The 15856-nt window shown below is 39.5% G+C and overlaps 1 protein-coding gene across 5 annotated transcripts; it reads right to left on the reverse strand.

Moving 5' to 3' along the window:
* Positions 1-7148: 7148 nt before the first annotated feature.
* LOC113019615 (uncharacterized) lies at positions 7149-12410 on the reverse strand. Of its 5 annotated transcripts, none has more exons than XM_080293370.1 (7): positions 12270-12410; positions 9173-9248; positions 8655-8757; positions 8332-8370; positions 8058-8162; positions 7881-7904; positions 7149-7580 (listed from the first exon to the last, which is right to left on the reverse strand). In XM_080293370.1, the coding sequence occupies exons 3-7, from the start codon at positions 8728-8730 to the stop codon at positions 7555-7557; spliced, it is 270 nt and encodes an 89-aa protein (XP_080149496.1). In that variant the 5' UTR covers positions 8731-8757; positions 9173-9248; positions 12270-12410; the 3' UTR covers positions 7149-7554. The 5 variants fall into 5 exon arrangements, 4 of the variants coding, with proteins under 4 accessions (XP_080149496.1, XP_080149485.1, XP_080149489.1 ...); XM_080293359.1 differs by having other exon boundaries at positions 7149-7721; XM_080293363.1 differs by having other exon boundaries at positions 8655-8770.
* Positions 12411-15856: the final 3446 nt, after the last annotated feature.

Raw genomic sequence — 15856 nt, forward strand, 5'->3', positions numbered from 1 at the left:
CAGTTTATTGAAGAACACCTCAGGCTGTCAGGTTGAAACAGTCGGTCGTGGTTTTGTAACATAAACACTGGACCTCCTCTCAGCGTCCCCGCTCTATCTGCTATTCCCAAACAGAAAGGCTCAAGTTTCTCTGTGACTGCAGCTGCCAGTTAAAGCTGACGTCACAGCCCAATTTAACAGCATTATGCTAGTAATTAGAATCAAACATGTGATAAAGGAGAGCCCTTGAGGACAAATATGCATCATGGGAACTGCTGATAATGAATGAAATAATCTTTAGGAAAATTTATCTGAGGAGAATTTTTTTATTTTAGTCTGGCTCCAGTCCCATCTGCTATCATGAAGAAGGCGGGTGTTTAACCTATGCTGCAGCGAGACACCGGGTGGCGATATAGACTGGCTTCATTCTTTGGGAGCTATTAGGTCATCTACGGTTTTTTACAGTCACTGGTGCAAATGAAGAGAATTTCATCTGAGTCGGTTGTAGGGGAAAGCCAGACTGTAGCCACCCTACAAAAAGAGCAAACCCTCACAAAAACATGATGACACTACACAACAAAGCAATAATAAAAAACAAAAAAAAATGTATGACAGGTGAAAAGCTAATAAAGTACTTCATTATAACAGTGACATGAAAAAAATGGCACAGAATACAAATTATGTGAATGACCATTTATGTTAAAAATGAGTGCTACACATTCCACTTGGCCAATCAGTGCCCTCTGGCTGCCTCCGAGGTCCCACAGGCTACCCCAACCCAATAGGAATTCTTCTACAGCCTGGTGGCTCCCTTCACCTCCGGTGTCCATGTGGTTCAGCAGTTACCACCACAAAAGGGCACCAACCATCTTACAGCCACAGCTCAATGCAGCTTCAGTGATGAAGGTGCTGAACATGGTCCAGTCAGTTTCAATGTCCTCAGTGTCGTACAGACTCCTGTCAAAGCTCTGCCGTAGGTGAGAGTGGAAGATGCCTCTACTAAGTATTCCCAACACACCATCATTAAACATTTAGGTCTGTCCAGTGTCCTCCCACGCTGCCTGATTTATCTCACCCCAGGTGGGGATCTTTTGACAGCTTAGCACCTCTCATCACTCGAGTGTCCAGAACATACGGCCGGATATCTGATGATGTTTACAAAACCGATCAGCATGTGACCTAGGGTGTCCTGGTGCCACATGCACTTATGGTGACTCTTGTGTTTAAATATGTTCTTGTACCTTATCGTACCATAAGTAGTGCAGAGACAACCCCCCGACCCGCCCAGTTCCTTAGAGAAAGGGGGGGGGGGGGGGGGCTTTCGGTCACGTCGGAAAGCTGAATCAGACAAACGGACTCAAATGCAGATCACACACGGAGGCACTGGTGAATGGGATTTACAAGTCTTTATTTACAAAAGAGTGTAATAGCGATGGCTTGACTGTCAACTGTGAATCATGGTGTGACGTGACCTGTGAGAGATGTGTGATTTACTTGAAAGCAAGTAGAAAACATGAACTGTAAAAAATAACATAAGGCACTCGAATAACTATGGACACAGGGATTCTGTGAGGTGAGGGAAAAGGGAGTTTTCAGGCCAGGGAACGAAACCAGAAGTTTCTGAATGCCTGCAATGAGAGGAGACAAAGTTCATAAGGTGTTTCTGTGAAGAACGGTTGTGAATGAATCATGAACTATAACTGTACTTATTGGCACAGGAGGGGTTAGTGGCCCGGGTGAGAGGATGAGGGTTCCAGCTAGTGATCATCTACAGGTTGCAGTGTTGCCAACTCCTCAGTAAGGAAAATCGCTATTGGCTGTCCGAAAAGTCGCTAAAAAAACCATCATGGCCTAACAGGAACACAGTGGAAAGAAACTGTAGCATTCGGATTGTCTACATTCAAAGGAACTACTTCCTTTCATAGTTATGTGCGAAATGCGGCTGTATAAATGTCTTGCAGCCGCTGGCGTGCGCACTCACAACAATGGCTGAGCGTAGTTGGAGTCATGTGCGGATGTATTTTACCTCCACAAACAGCAGACGTTCGCTGCTCGTGTTAAACGTTATATATAAGTCACTTAGACAACCTAAAAATGTTATTGTTGGGCTTTTTTCAGTGTTTTGTTTGTTCGTGAGTAAATCGGTTTGGCTGAGATTAAAGTTATTAGATTAGATTAGATTAGATTAGATTAGATAAAATAAAACGTTATTAATCCCCCGAGTGGGTTCCTCCTTGGTTTTCACACAGCTGACTAAACGTCAAACAGAAAACTGATTAAACACAAGTGTGAGACAGTCGAGAATTTACGCCAGTGTCCTGTTATATTTTAGATAGCAAGGAGCAGACGGCTGAGTTTATTAAACTCCACCGAGACAGCGGTGACGCTAATCAGAAGGCTACACCGTCCAATTTCACGGCCGTTTACTTCCGGCCTACCCGACCTTCTGAGGACCCGGCCCACGTAGACCGCGAAGGCCGGGTCCCCATGAATTTGAACACGACCGTGGTTTGCGATACATGTGGCAAAAAAGTGAGGTGTTGTGGCCATACTTGCCAACCTTGAGACCTCAGAATTAGGGAGACATTCAAAAGGACTGTTGGGGGTGATAAATACACCCTTCTGAATGACATCCACCAAGTTTGAAGCAGAAACATTGTTTCAGTGACAAGATATAGGCCACAATCACTTTTTGGCAGGCTGAAAATGGCATATTATCAATGTTAATGTTTCTTTACAGGTTATCCAGCAGTTCTAAGGGACTGTTTGAGATGTAATATTTGACATATGACCCTTCTAGATGACATCCGCCAAGTTTGAAGCAGAATTATTGTTTCAGTGACAAGTTATAGTCCACAATCACAAGCACGCTAACGTCACATAAATGTGTTTGGGTTTTTTCCCTCCACGTTATATCAGTTGCACAGAAGTAGCTGGCAACGCAAGTAATCCGGGCGCTGCAGCTTTAAGCAGCTGCGTGCGCTCCCGCGGACGGCAATCAGTTTCTGGCAGACAATGACTTTTTGGCACAACACCGGCCTCGTCTTCCCTTCGAGAAGTGCATGCTTAAATGAAGAAGAGTAAAGATGAATGAAGATGAATAAAGATGAATAAAGATTTTGTGAAAATGACTACTGAGTCCGGTGCCATCTCTGGATGCTCGAGGAATAAAAAGAACCGGGGTAAAACTGATTTCCCAACAGTTTTGGTGCCGAAACCCTTGGGAATTCGCTCGAGGCCCAGAGATGAATTGGCAGAGCTGAGATCGTGAAACGAGGCGAACAGAGAGCTAGCTCACATGATTAACCCTTTAGAACTGGTAGGAGCGGACACGCTCCATTTTGCGTAACTATTTTTAAATCCCGGTAGCTCTGCAACCACGTGAGCTAGCACAATAATTTTTTTTCATATGTAACCGGAGGAATTGTACTTACATCTTATGCCATCAGCTTGTCCTAGGTCACAGTTTCCTTCCACATAAAGCTTTGCAAAAACTGCATAAAAAGCGCTTGTAGCAACAAAAACATAATATTCCAGAAACACGCTTTGCCGATCCGATCAGCTGTTTGTAACACTTCCTATGTCCATCAGCGCGAACTATCACATGACCGCATGACCTGCGCGTGTCACGGGTTTGGTTACCCCACCTAGTCTCGGACGCAGGGCTAGGACTTGAAGGCAGGAGATCCAGGGTGGTGACCTGGGGATTCGTGGCTCCTTAAATAACTAAGTCGGGGAGAGGTCCCTGTCACAGTCTGAAGTATGCATAAAAGCAGGATCGGTTGCTTTCGCCGGTTAGATTCCGAGCTGAGTTGAACCCAGTGCCTGATGCAGAAGGAGGACGGTGTAGTGTGTGTGAAAGCGCCGTTAGAGTCGGCGTCTCGTCTGAAGACGGAAGTCAATTAAAGTAACAAAAAGGATTCGTGTCTAAAAGTGTGTGTTTGTGGTGTGCAGAAATCGCGTCAGGCGGCCGTGTCGCGAATTGTTGCAAGCTGTGAAGTCAATTGGGGGGTTTAATTTGGTTTTATATTTTTTGGGGAAAAGTAGCCGCGGTATCGAGTCCGTGGCGCAGTTTGAATGATTTGTGAAGTGTACGAGAGCGGACGGGCACCCTCTCTGTGTGCTGATTAGGGCGTTGTCCTGAATTAGCAGAAGTGTCTCGCAGAAAGTTTGAATGGGACTGCGAGAAGCATGAGGTGTGTGTGAACGAACGAAGAGTAAAATGTGCGTGTGTGTGTGAGAGAGAAAGAAAAGGTGGGGGCTAGTGACCAGCCTGTGAGTGTGTGAGAATTCCTTGATGACAAAGAGGGAGACAAAGTAGATTAGTTGATTTTCTGTGACATAATAAGAGTTAAGAAATCGTAGTGATCAAATAGGAGAAAATGAACTAAAGTAAATAAAGCAAATTAAAGAGTGGATTAGTGTTAAACTAATGATAAATAAGTTGATAAAATTAATAGTGACATTTAAAGGTGACCAAGTACTCAAGGATGAATGGAGAATTTGATTGCTGACTGTATGAGAGCTGTTGGACTGAAAGGAAAATGAGGTTGGAGGAGTGAGTTAACAGGTTAAGTTATGCAGTCTTGTTTGCACAACAAGGCTAAATAATTATATAAACTTTTCTCAATCTAAATAGTGGACTTTGGTAGAATTAAAAAAATAAGTGTATTGCAGGTCTATGATGATTTTTAGTGCTACTATCATCTAGTTCTGATTCTGGTTCTGTCTTGGTTAAGTCCTCAGTAGTCCTGATTTTGAACTGTTTTAGTCCTGTTTTAATTCCAGATCAGTTCTGGATCTGGTTGAATTGGGGTTTAGTCCCTGTGTCTTGATACAGCCCCGATTTTGTTCTGCCTTGCTGCTTAATTAAAAAACTAGTTTAAGGTGTCCTGCACATGTGATATATATTTTTCCCTATATGAAGTCATTCTTTTTTGAACAAAAGTCAAAACAGAGCCTATTAATCTTTCAGTAATTTCTACACCCCCCCCCCCCCCCCCCCCCAAAAAAAAAAATGCCCGGTATGCCCGATGGCCAGTCCAGCTATGGTAGACAGGCAAGTAGGTTTTCAATGCATTGTCAGACGGCCTACAGTAGAGTGACAGATAATACCAACATTTAGGTCACTGTGTCAGTGTGTGTGTCTGGATAGCGAAAGTAACACTGCTCTGTGTTGTCATTTTGAAGAGCTTTGTAAGTCTGTAGATGATGTTGCTGCAAGGGAGGCAATTTGAATGCATATGAGAAGTTTATGTAGTTATTAAAACACACACACACACAAAACAAAAACAGCAATTTGAGGGACAAGTTTGTCGGAATAAATAGTTGACCCACGAGCAGAACTGACGCATACAACATGTTTTCACAAAGGAGAAACGACATGAAACCCTGATGACAACTGCAGGTTTAAAGTTACCTGGCACACCCACACTCTTAGTATTTTAGCATATTTAATCAGTTAAAATTCAAAGTCCTGTTCAAATAAATTTCAGTTCATTTTTTTCACCAGGACTTAAAACTATTTTATTTTATTTTATTTAGGTTAACATTATTTCAGATGAAGTAAACTCAAGTTCTGTTGTAAATGTTCATTTTAAATTTTTGGTTTACCTCAGTACTTGTTTTGAGTGTGTCATCGCTACCTTCAGAGTTTCAGCCTTGTAGAAAATCAAGAATGATTCAGGGCAAGTGTCAGAATAAAAATTAGCAAATATGAACAACAGTCAAAAACTGGAGCTTTTATTCTTGCAAAGGAGCAAAAGCATCAAATACAAGGTTTCATGCAAGTGGTCAAAAGTGGAAATCCCCAGTGAGCTTTATTACATTTTATCAGTCCCAACCTCCTTTGTCGTAAAACTGTCACACAACAACACTTTTCCTTTTACAGGCTTCTCACAAGAACAGTTATAAGCGTCTGTCGTTTAATAAGCAGATACTGTAATACTTTTTTTGGTAACCAGGCATGCTTGCATTAAGTGTACTGAGTGTGCCCTTGACTATCATACAACTCACACTAATTAGTACATTGCGTAACATATTTTTTCCATCATTTCCCTCCTGTTTATCCAGTTATGCCCCAAATTATAACATGACACAACACACAAAACAATTTAAAGAATATACACATTTACATACACATAATTAAGGCTGTGTTTATCAACAAAAACATTCAGTAACACATCTCTTCTGGTTAGGATTTTCGATATGCTCATCCTAAATGCTTTTCACTTCAGCTACTGCTGTTACATCATACTCTTTGTTCTCCAGCTCATGATTATTTGGTTCCATGTGTGGAATTTAGATACATCTCGGCTCACCCTTTCTTTTCTTTTCTTTTTTTTTAGTGGGTGCTGTCTTCAGTGAGGGCTTTAAAATGTTTAGGGGATTATTTTTACTGGTTCTATTCCTAGTTTAGTCATTAAATTTCTCCCCTGCAAATTTACAGGGCCTAAGGATGAGCAACAGACTCCAGCACTCACAGTTTGTTTCTCCAGACTCCCTATTTTCCATTTTCACAGGTTTTTTTACCCATTTCTTTAGACAACATTAGATAGCATTTAGATTACTGCCCGTGTGAGTCCACAATCACAGAGTAATATTATGTCTTTTCCCCAATTTTTAGGGTCACATGTGGTATATTATCCTCCATGTGTAAAATGTCTTTCAAATTGGCTCAGCAGATCATCTTTTTTCTCCCCTTCTGCATCCGCTAACAGTCCCTGGTCATATAAGAAAGTCTTCCTCCCTTCTTTGCCAGCTTTACTTCCCCCTCTTTTGTTCTTTCCTAAGGAAACTTGTGCCCAATGTGCGTGACAACTGCAGTTAAAGTAGTCTTCACTGTCCCTTTCTCTACCATAAATTCCTTTTATCCTTTGATTTGCATAATTCCTTAGTTCGTATTTGGTTTACTAGGTTTTTGCATTTCCTTGCATCTAGCTTCTGTTGGAAAACCTATTTGCCCAACAACAACAATTTATTATTATTACTTTTGCTTTTAACATGTACAAGCTGCCCTCTAATCCCGGACTAGAAAAGTCGGAGTCCCGGACTCCCACAATTCGCTCCTCTGGTTTATGGAGCTCATCACTCTCCCAGTCGCCTCTACATCCTCAAACAGCTTTTTTGGAGAACGTCTTTCTTTTTAAGGAGTCCCAGACTCTAGTACCTCAAATGCAAGTGCTCAAAAGGGGAAGTTCCCAATGGGCTTTTTATTACATTGTATCATTCTCACCCTCCTTTGCTGTAAAACTGTCACACAATAACACTTTTCTTTCTACAGGCTTCTCACAAGAACAGTTATAAGTGTGCTCTTGACTGTCACACTGCTCACACTAATTAGTACATTGCATAACATATTTTTCCATCGGTAACTATGCTCCAAAGGCTTGCAGAGTGTAAACAATAGCACGTAATTTCTGAGTCCATGTGGATGAAGGGAAGCAGCTTGCACTGTAAAGCAATGCTGTCTGTTTACTGAGTAGAAAGGTTATATCAAAACATATTCAGATACTTTCATGAGCATGAATAGCTGTATAACAGTAAAAATGATGTATAGAACATTCAAAGGATACTTTATAAAGGTACCATACATCCATAACCTAGAGACATGCAGCATATGTCACAAGCTTTGGTAAGTGATTCAGCACAACCTGAACAACAACAGGATAAAAGACTGCAACAATATTCAGAATATTTGGTGCAACATTTTGTACAGCGTGTTTCCTGGCTTGAAGTCGTACCTGCAGACACACACAAACACACATATCAGTGCCCCCCAAAACAATAAACAGTTTTAATAATTTAATCATTCTGGTCAATGCATGAATTTTTGTAACATTACCCACTTTAACCTAGTTTGCACACTAGTTTATATCAACAGCAAAGTCAAGAATACTCACCTTTATTTAACTTGACACGTTCGTCTAAAAAGAGTAAATGAAGTCAAAGTTAGTCAAAGAGGGAATAATGTTTTTTATAAGATTGAACTCTAGCATTAAAATCTCACATACAGTGAATATGAAAGATGATGTTGTCAACTCTCAAATGTGTGTGTGTGTTTTTTTAAATACACTTACTATCCTGTTCATGGTCAGACATTCCTATCAAGGCAAAGACAATCACAGTGACCATGACAATGCCAGCTATGATGCCAATGTCAAGGTAAATGCCTGTTTGAGGACCTGGAAGAATAAATGAAAGCATTGGCTGTAAAAACACGTTTTACTTGACTAAAAGTTTACATCCATCTATCTATCTATTAAGCCTGTTTTGCTCATTTGTGCCAAGTTCCTTTCTTATCATCTGGTATCATCCTTGGAATATAACCAGATAAGTGAAGTATTCTCTTACTTGCATTCTCTGTCGACGCTGAAGCAATGTTTATTGGAGCTGGTGGAACATTGAGAAAAATAAAATATGAATTAATTTATTGTCAAATATCACTTGATCTCACCAAATGACATCCGGTGTAACATTCACTTTAGATATGATACTTCTATACACTGTACTATGAATTTATATATGACCATTTTAAATAAAACAGAAAAAAATGACTTACTGAGAACAGAGGAAATAAGTAAATTCGACCAGTTACATGCTTTGAAATGTAATACGTGGAATGGTTAACCTCAGATCAAGTTTGTTTTATTGTATAATAAAGACATATAACGTACCCGTTGAGGCATCATGACTGAGAAGGAAAATTAGTAATCCTACTGCTGACTTCATGGTGCTCCGTAAATTCATCATGCTAGCAGGGCCGTTTAAAAGTCTTTCCTGTTCAAAGGAACTGCAGTCAAAAACAGGAAATGCCAAATATGGTCACTTAAAATATAATCAGACTGGTTGAGCCTGATCAGCACATTAGAAGTCAATGTTTGCATGTTTGGATTTGACTTGCGATAATATTCTGTCATCACTAGAGTGTCTGGCAAATGTAAGTAATGTAATTATTGTAAATGCATATATATAATAATGCATGATAATGCATCATATTACATTAGATTACTTTTCATACAAGTAGTTTACACAGACCAATAATTTTAGTTTAAAATTCAAACCACAAAATTTAAACCTGAAAGCAGCATTCAGCACTGATCACTGTCAAAATCTGTATATCTACAAAGCACACAAACAACATGGTGAAGCATTAAGGCATTTATTTTCATGTGGCTGATTGTAGTTAGCTTACCTGTAGATGAAGGGCAAAAATCACCACAACTCGGCTTCCTTCCTTGGTCGTGTCAACTTTTCAGCTGAACTGTTCTCTGTTCAGAAAAGAAGCAGTGCAAATTCAAATAAGAGAAAAACACGATTACAGATTTGTATAACACAGTCAGCCCACACATCTATGGCTATGTTCACACTGCAGGTCTTAATGCTCAATTCAGAATTTTTTTAATCAAATCTGATTTTTTTGTCTGCTTGTTCACACTGCAAATAAAATGCGACAGCAAACGCGCTCTAGTGTGAACCCTCAAAGCGGCCCGCATGCGCAAAAGAAGACGTCACACACAACGCGCTCTGTTCAGACCCAGAGCAAACAGTATTTTTGACTGATGGCCCTTAATATAAAGACTTCGGACTTTACGTTTCCCAATTTTTGCTTTAAGTTATTTTGTTATTTACATAATAATGTAGATAACCTAATAATTATCCTTATTGCTGTTTTAGAGAGGAGCGGTGCTTCAAAGGATATTTGAGATTTCTGTCAGAATCTGCAGATTATACAGTACAAATAAAATGTTCACGTTGTCTTCCCAACAGTTTCACTGACATCTACACGGGATGGACAGGAAGCGTTCGCGATGTCTTCTCCGATGCTGATAATTGGCGTCTGTCTTGTGTCAGTGACGTAAAAGACGGATTTAATGCGACCTGACCGTTCAAACAACAGTCGCTTTCTAAAACATCAGATATGTATCAGATTCAGTACCACATACGAAAGTGACCCAGGATTTGAAATTATCGGATTTGTGCCGTTCACACTGTCATACCATGATCAGATATGGGTCGCATAGGGTCGAAAAAATTAGATTTGATGCGCTTTCGCCTGCAGTGTGAACGTAGCCTATGTCTACCCCATGTTCTTGGTGCAGGGCTCATTGATTGTATGAAGTCAGACCAGTTTAGCTTGGATGCTAGTCAACCTTTCACACCTAAGAATATCTGGAAAAACATTATAAAAACAAATCCAAACTCAGAGTGTTTTAACTTGTTTCACCTCTGAGGGTTTGTAGAAAAGGACTTACTGTATAGCATGCTATATGTACACCATATAGCTTGTCCTGTAAGTAGGCAATGACCCACCATTGTGGTGAAAACACTAAGCAACTTTGTGACTACAACACATTTTTATTAATATTTTTATTCCCCCCGATAGAAGTTTAGAGTTTACCATGTCACACACTATCAAAGCCTTTTAATTTACATGTTGAAATGAGATATGCATTGTGGGCATATAAAAATAACAGTTATCTAAGCAGCTGCAAAATATGTGTCTGTCTAAATGTCACTCAGATAAGATAAAAAACAAATACTAAATTATTACTAGCAGAAGTTAACAGACACTTCTGATTCTGCAGAATGAAGACTCATTTTCACTTTCTGATTCCTGGTGAGTCAAACAACAACAAAGAAATCTAATTTATATATTTGTTCATTAAATCTTCAGTTCTCCCATTTCTAGAAGCATTGCACTAGTTTTTTGGAAATGGAAGATCTTTGATCATTGAAGTAGTCTGACCTGCTGGAGTTTAAGGTGTAAATAAGCTGTTGCTTTGTGAGTTGCATTTGAGTTTTTTTTCCCAGTTATAAAACACAATGAACAATTAGTCATAGTTCACTTTAGGTGGAGGAAATGCTTTGATTACATGTTATAAACTGTTTTAGTGAATCTAAGGGAACATAATCATCCAGTTATTTTTCCAAGTGTGGGTGTCATCTGTGTGACTATGATAAGCAATCTTGAGCTCTACATGTCTAAACTAAAAGAAGAATGAGTGATGCATGTTTCATCTCGTCTCGAAGAAATGGACTGCCTCAAACAGCAGGAACTCACCGCAACTGGCAATCCACAAATTTAGTTAAGCAGTACATGAGCTATTTCCGACTTTGCGGAGCACAGTGTTCTGCTGTACTAGCTGATGTACCCGAGCACTGACTGTAGTTGGTCGACTGATGCCTCTAAACACATCATGTATTATTGATACCTTGTGCTGCGCAGTGACATTTAATATTTCTTACTTAGTGTTACCTATGCATATGTTGTTTGCAAAAATAACACTGAATACTTATGCAACCAAAAACAACAGCAGCTTCCCTGCACAGATTTTCAGTGTTTTCTCTGTCTCTTCCTCTCCCTCTGTTAACTTTCTCCTCAACTTTTCTTTCTTTCTTTCTTTTTCTTTTCTGTCCACGGGTCTTGTCTGTTCTGATTATAATAACTCAAAATAAAATAATCCTAATAAAGATCTAATGTGACTATCAAATGGACCAGTATAGCAAAATGCATAATGATTCACTTGGAAAAGTAATTCTGTTGGCCATTTTTTTTTGGTCTTCAGACAACAATTCTTCTATATATTAAACAAAATCATGAGAAACATTTTGACTACATTTTGTTACTTTACACAAGAAGATGCCATTAACTAAATGGGATGCAGGCTTGGAGATACCTTGTATAAAAAATGATGTCTGTACACTGACATTGTTTAATTTTCCTAGGGTAAGCTGGAGTGTTTGATATGATATGAATATTACATTAAAACATGGAAGCAAAGAACATTCTGCTCTGTTTACTTGCACGACCAAAGAAATTTAAATGTATTTCTTTGGTCATTTTCACATCAGAGAGAGAGGGATAAAAGCTGAATAAAATAAGATGAAATAGAATAGCTATTCAAAAGCAGTAATGTGTTTCAGTTGCAAATGTAAGTCATCATAATAATTCAAGAGCCAGTGATGTGTTCAGTTCACTCTCCTTTTTTTTTTTTTTGGCAATAGCTTCTAAAAGCCTGTGAGTCAATTAGTTATTCTGGACTCACCGGATGTTATCTGTATATTTACTACCATTCAGATTGTGTCAGTGAGAGACACAGTGATCTGAGTGAGCCTGATTATAGCAAATGAGACAATTCTCTATGTCTATTTAATTCTCTATTACATTGAGACTGTCTCTGGACTCCATTACATATTCCACATATACAGGAATGACCCGTATCCCGTTACACTATAAACTAAAGAGATTAGCTGTGTATTGATTAAAGCAGAGGAATATAGTCGCCTACCTTCAGGAAACAGAGGAAAATGTGGGCGCTGTCCTGCTGCGCCTCCACTCGGAGCGAGTATGGCAAGCAGAGAGGGCCACACTTCTATGGGAGGCGGCACATCTTCGCCTGGGAGGATCGGCATTACTCAGCTGACAGTATACCTTCTGCAATAGTCCCTTCGTTTAACATCATCACACAGATACAGCCATATTTACTTATACCCGCCGTTCAGGCTGAAGAAGGCGCTGCGGTATTCTCGGTAGGTGTCGCCACTTAAACAATATCGCACCAAACGCGCTGATGAGGAGAAGTCAAAACCGAAAGCGAAAATGTTAGTTTGTGGAAAGAAAAGAGAGAGAAAAACCTCGACAAACTGTTGTGTGTCAGTATGTTCTGCGCTAGAATATCAGTAAAATAGTGGTAAAACCCAACACGATCGTACACTCCAGCTGTAGAATTTACAAAAATCAAGGAGTGCACGACCCCACGACGTGCCACAGAGACTGTGCACCGCTGAGTGTGATGTTAAACTTGTCACGGGACGCACGGCACACCGACCATAAAAACCTAAGTGGGGTTGCCTGTGCATAAAGCCCTGTGTGTTGCGCTCAGAGGTTTTCACGCTCGTGTCTCCCCGGTGTGCGTTAGCAGATTTATTATGAAATCTGTGGGTTTTTGACCGTTCTCCAAAATATTGAAAAGTGTAGTAGATCATCTTGGACTGTAGGAAACTGTAACAGAAATTGTAATAGACCTTTTTAAATATTTTAGAAAATCACATATTCAAATAAAGGAAATGATTTGTAGGATTAATATGCTTAAAACAATCGTCAGTTTCAGCTAAAAATGAACTAATTAACTGTATGAATGTTTGTGTTCAAAATACAAATTATTTTTCGTTACTAATATAATTTTCTAAGCACAGCGAACAATTGCAAATAATGCAGAGTTATTATAGTTCGGGAAATAGAATCATTTTAATTTTTTTTTACTTATTTTATATCAGTAGAGCATAAAACTGTTGTTAATAAGAATGTGAACACACATAGAGGCTGTGGTATTCATATGATTACATAACAGCTGAAGAAGCGGTTTCAGCATAAATTAAGCACTAATAAATTCATCATAAATAAGCAATAATTGTGTAGTCCATCTGCACTTCCTTCATCTATAACAGGCAGCTGCACAAAGCACTTTCGTAACTGTCCAATATGGCCGAAACACCTGCTTACAGCCCCATTGTTCCCTCATCCCTCTGAACACACTCCCACCATCCTGTGATAGCTCATTCTTGTGAACCTAGCAGAATAGCCCAGATCCTATAGTAATGTTGTTACACTAGACAAAAAAAAACAAAACAGCTGACCCTACTGTTATCTGATACACATACAGTATGTATTCGCTCTCTTACACATATAATTCATCAGCCTTTCAGGGCCTGGTGGGTCCCTGCTGCATGCAGCCATAAGGAGGGCTGGGGGTGAGATTCCCCAGCTTAAACCAACATCTCTGCTGCCAGCATAGCAAGAGCCACTAGTGCGTTCTTCTCTGGCCACAGCAGGCACCTGGTCGGCTTCTCAAGATCATAAGTCACATGTTTAGCGCTCACCCAGAGTCACTGCGTCCAGCTGTGGTACCTCTGGTGTTTTGTCTGCGGGTCGCAGGTTTACATGCTAAGTTGAACCTCACTGTGGTCTGACGCTGTCAGGCCACTGAGAGATTCTCCTGGTATTTGAAATGTGCCGCCTCCCACAGAAATGTGTCACACCTTCCTCTTCACCCACTACACCACAGATTTCAACCACTGCACAGAGACCTGCCATCTTCAGAAGTTTTCTGATGACACTGCAGTGGTTGGATGCATCGGTGAGGGTGATGAGACTGGGCCATGGTGGACTCTTGTTTCATGTGGAGCAGCAGAATAATCTGCACCTCAGTGTGACAAAGACAGAAGAATTGACTGCTACCAGGAAAGCTGTGACCCCTGTTTAAATCCAGGGGGTTGACGTGGACGTAGTGGAGGACTAAACCTTGGAGTACACTCAGAGAATAAACTGGACTGGGTTAAAACACCACTCTAGAGTAGTGTTTAACTGAAACAATCTTGGGTGGAGGAGTAAACATGATCATGTAAACAATGCTGATAGGGTAAGGGCAAACAATGTAAAAATACTGGTCACAAGTGGACACCAGTCATTTCTTAATATTTTCATAACACAAATAATGGTATAGTAATAATAAATAGTTTGAATCCCACTTTTAATTACTTTACAAAACAAACATTGATTTCCTGTCATTTAGAGGATTTGGAAAATTGGAAAACCTGTAAATGTATTTAGACTATTTATACTTTTATAAAGTTAAATTTGTCACACAAGAACCACACAACCTTTAGCCTATTTCTGTAAAATATGTGGATTATTGTATTTACATGTGTTTTCCCTTATTCACAGCTTCTTCTGTGACTACCAACTCCTGGCCTCTTATTCCTGCTTTCTTTCTGGTCAGACTCTAATGCCATCTAGCGGTTATATCTGCATACTGCATTGCCACTGATCTTGTGGTTTCCATTTACTGCTGCAGGAAGATAGATTTGTAATTCTTGTTTTAAGCATAACTATAAATACATAAATTCCCTGCTGCCCCCTTTTCCTTATATATACTAGTTTTGATAATTAATGAGTTACCCATCGTTGTTTGCAGCCAAGTCATTTGTGGAAAATGTCCACAAATTTACACAATAACACAATTATTTTAACAGCAATTCACTGGTCTGATAACTTTCAGAGCTGGGAACCATCAAAAAATTGTACGTACCATATATTATTGAAATCAATGTATATAAACTAATATAAACTACTATTAAGATGAATGAAGGTGAATTATACAATGTGTGTTATATGCAGGGCAACTGACTACTCAAATCCAGTAAAAAACAATACACCATTCCTTTTTAAGTTACAAACTATGTTACAGTTTCCTAATTCCACTGCAGTAAGACCACCAGCTGTCACCATGGAGATGGTGCAACACGCTGAAGATGAGTGGGTTTCAAATGACTGTATGAATTTTTGTAAAAAGTTAATTGTATGTATTTTTTTTATCAGTTTTAACCAATAGCAGATGTTATACTTTTTAATCACATTGCGGTATGTGTAATAGACTGGACTGGACAGATTTGTATAAAGCACAGACATGACAGAACCAAATTGTTAAGATATTTTGTCACTGTCTGCTGTATCACATCGGCAGTGTTTTATAACCCTGGTTTCAGTTCTTGTTTGTTGGTGCTTGAGTGTGTTATCATTGTGTCACCATCACTGACTCTGTACTTCTGCTTGTGCTCAAGTTCTCTCTGTATGTATCCAGGTGACTTGAGTGAACTTGTTAAATGCAGGTATCTCAAAATATCTGCATATTGTAAATGTATGAACAATGTATGAGTATTTTCAAAGGAAAACAAGGGAAAGAACAAACATACATCAGATACAGTGCTGTGAAAAAGGATTATCCCCTTCCTGATTTATTAGGTTTTGCACATTTTACACACTTAAATGTCAGATTATCAATCAGATTGTAATAATAGACAAAGACAACATGAGTAT

This window comes from Astatotilapia calliptera, chromosome 3, assembly GCF_964374335.1.
Source record: "Astatotilapia calliptera chromosome 3, fAstCal68.1, whole genome shotgun sequence".
Lineage (NCBI taxonomy): Eukaryota > Metazoa > Chordata > Actinopteri > Cichliformes > Cichlidae > Astatotilapia > Astatotilapia calliptera.

Coding starts and splice junctions, on each gene's coding strand:
- LOC113019615 (XM_080293359.1), bottom strand. CDS start 8,730: ATGATGAATTTACGGAGCACCATGAAGTCAGCAGTAGGATTACTAATT. Junction 7,905..8,057: donor GTCTGACCATGAACAGGATA/GTAAGTGTATTT, acceptor TACTCTTTTTAG/ACGAACGTGTCAAGTTAAAT. Junction 7,722..7,880: donor ACGTGTCAAGTTAAATAAAG/GTGAGTATTCTT, acceptor GTGTGTCTGCAG/GTACGACTTCAAGCCAGGAA.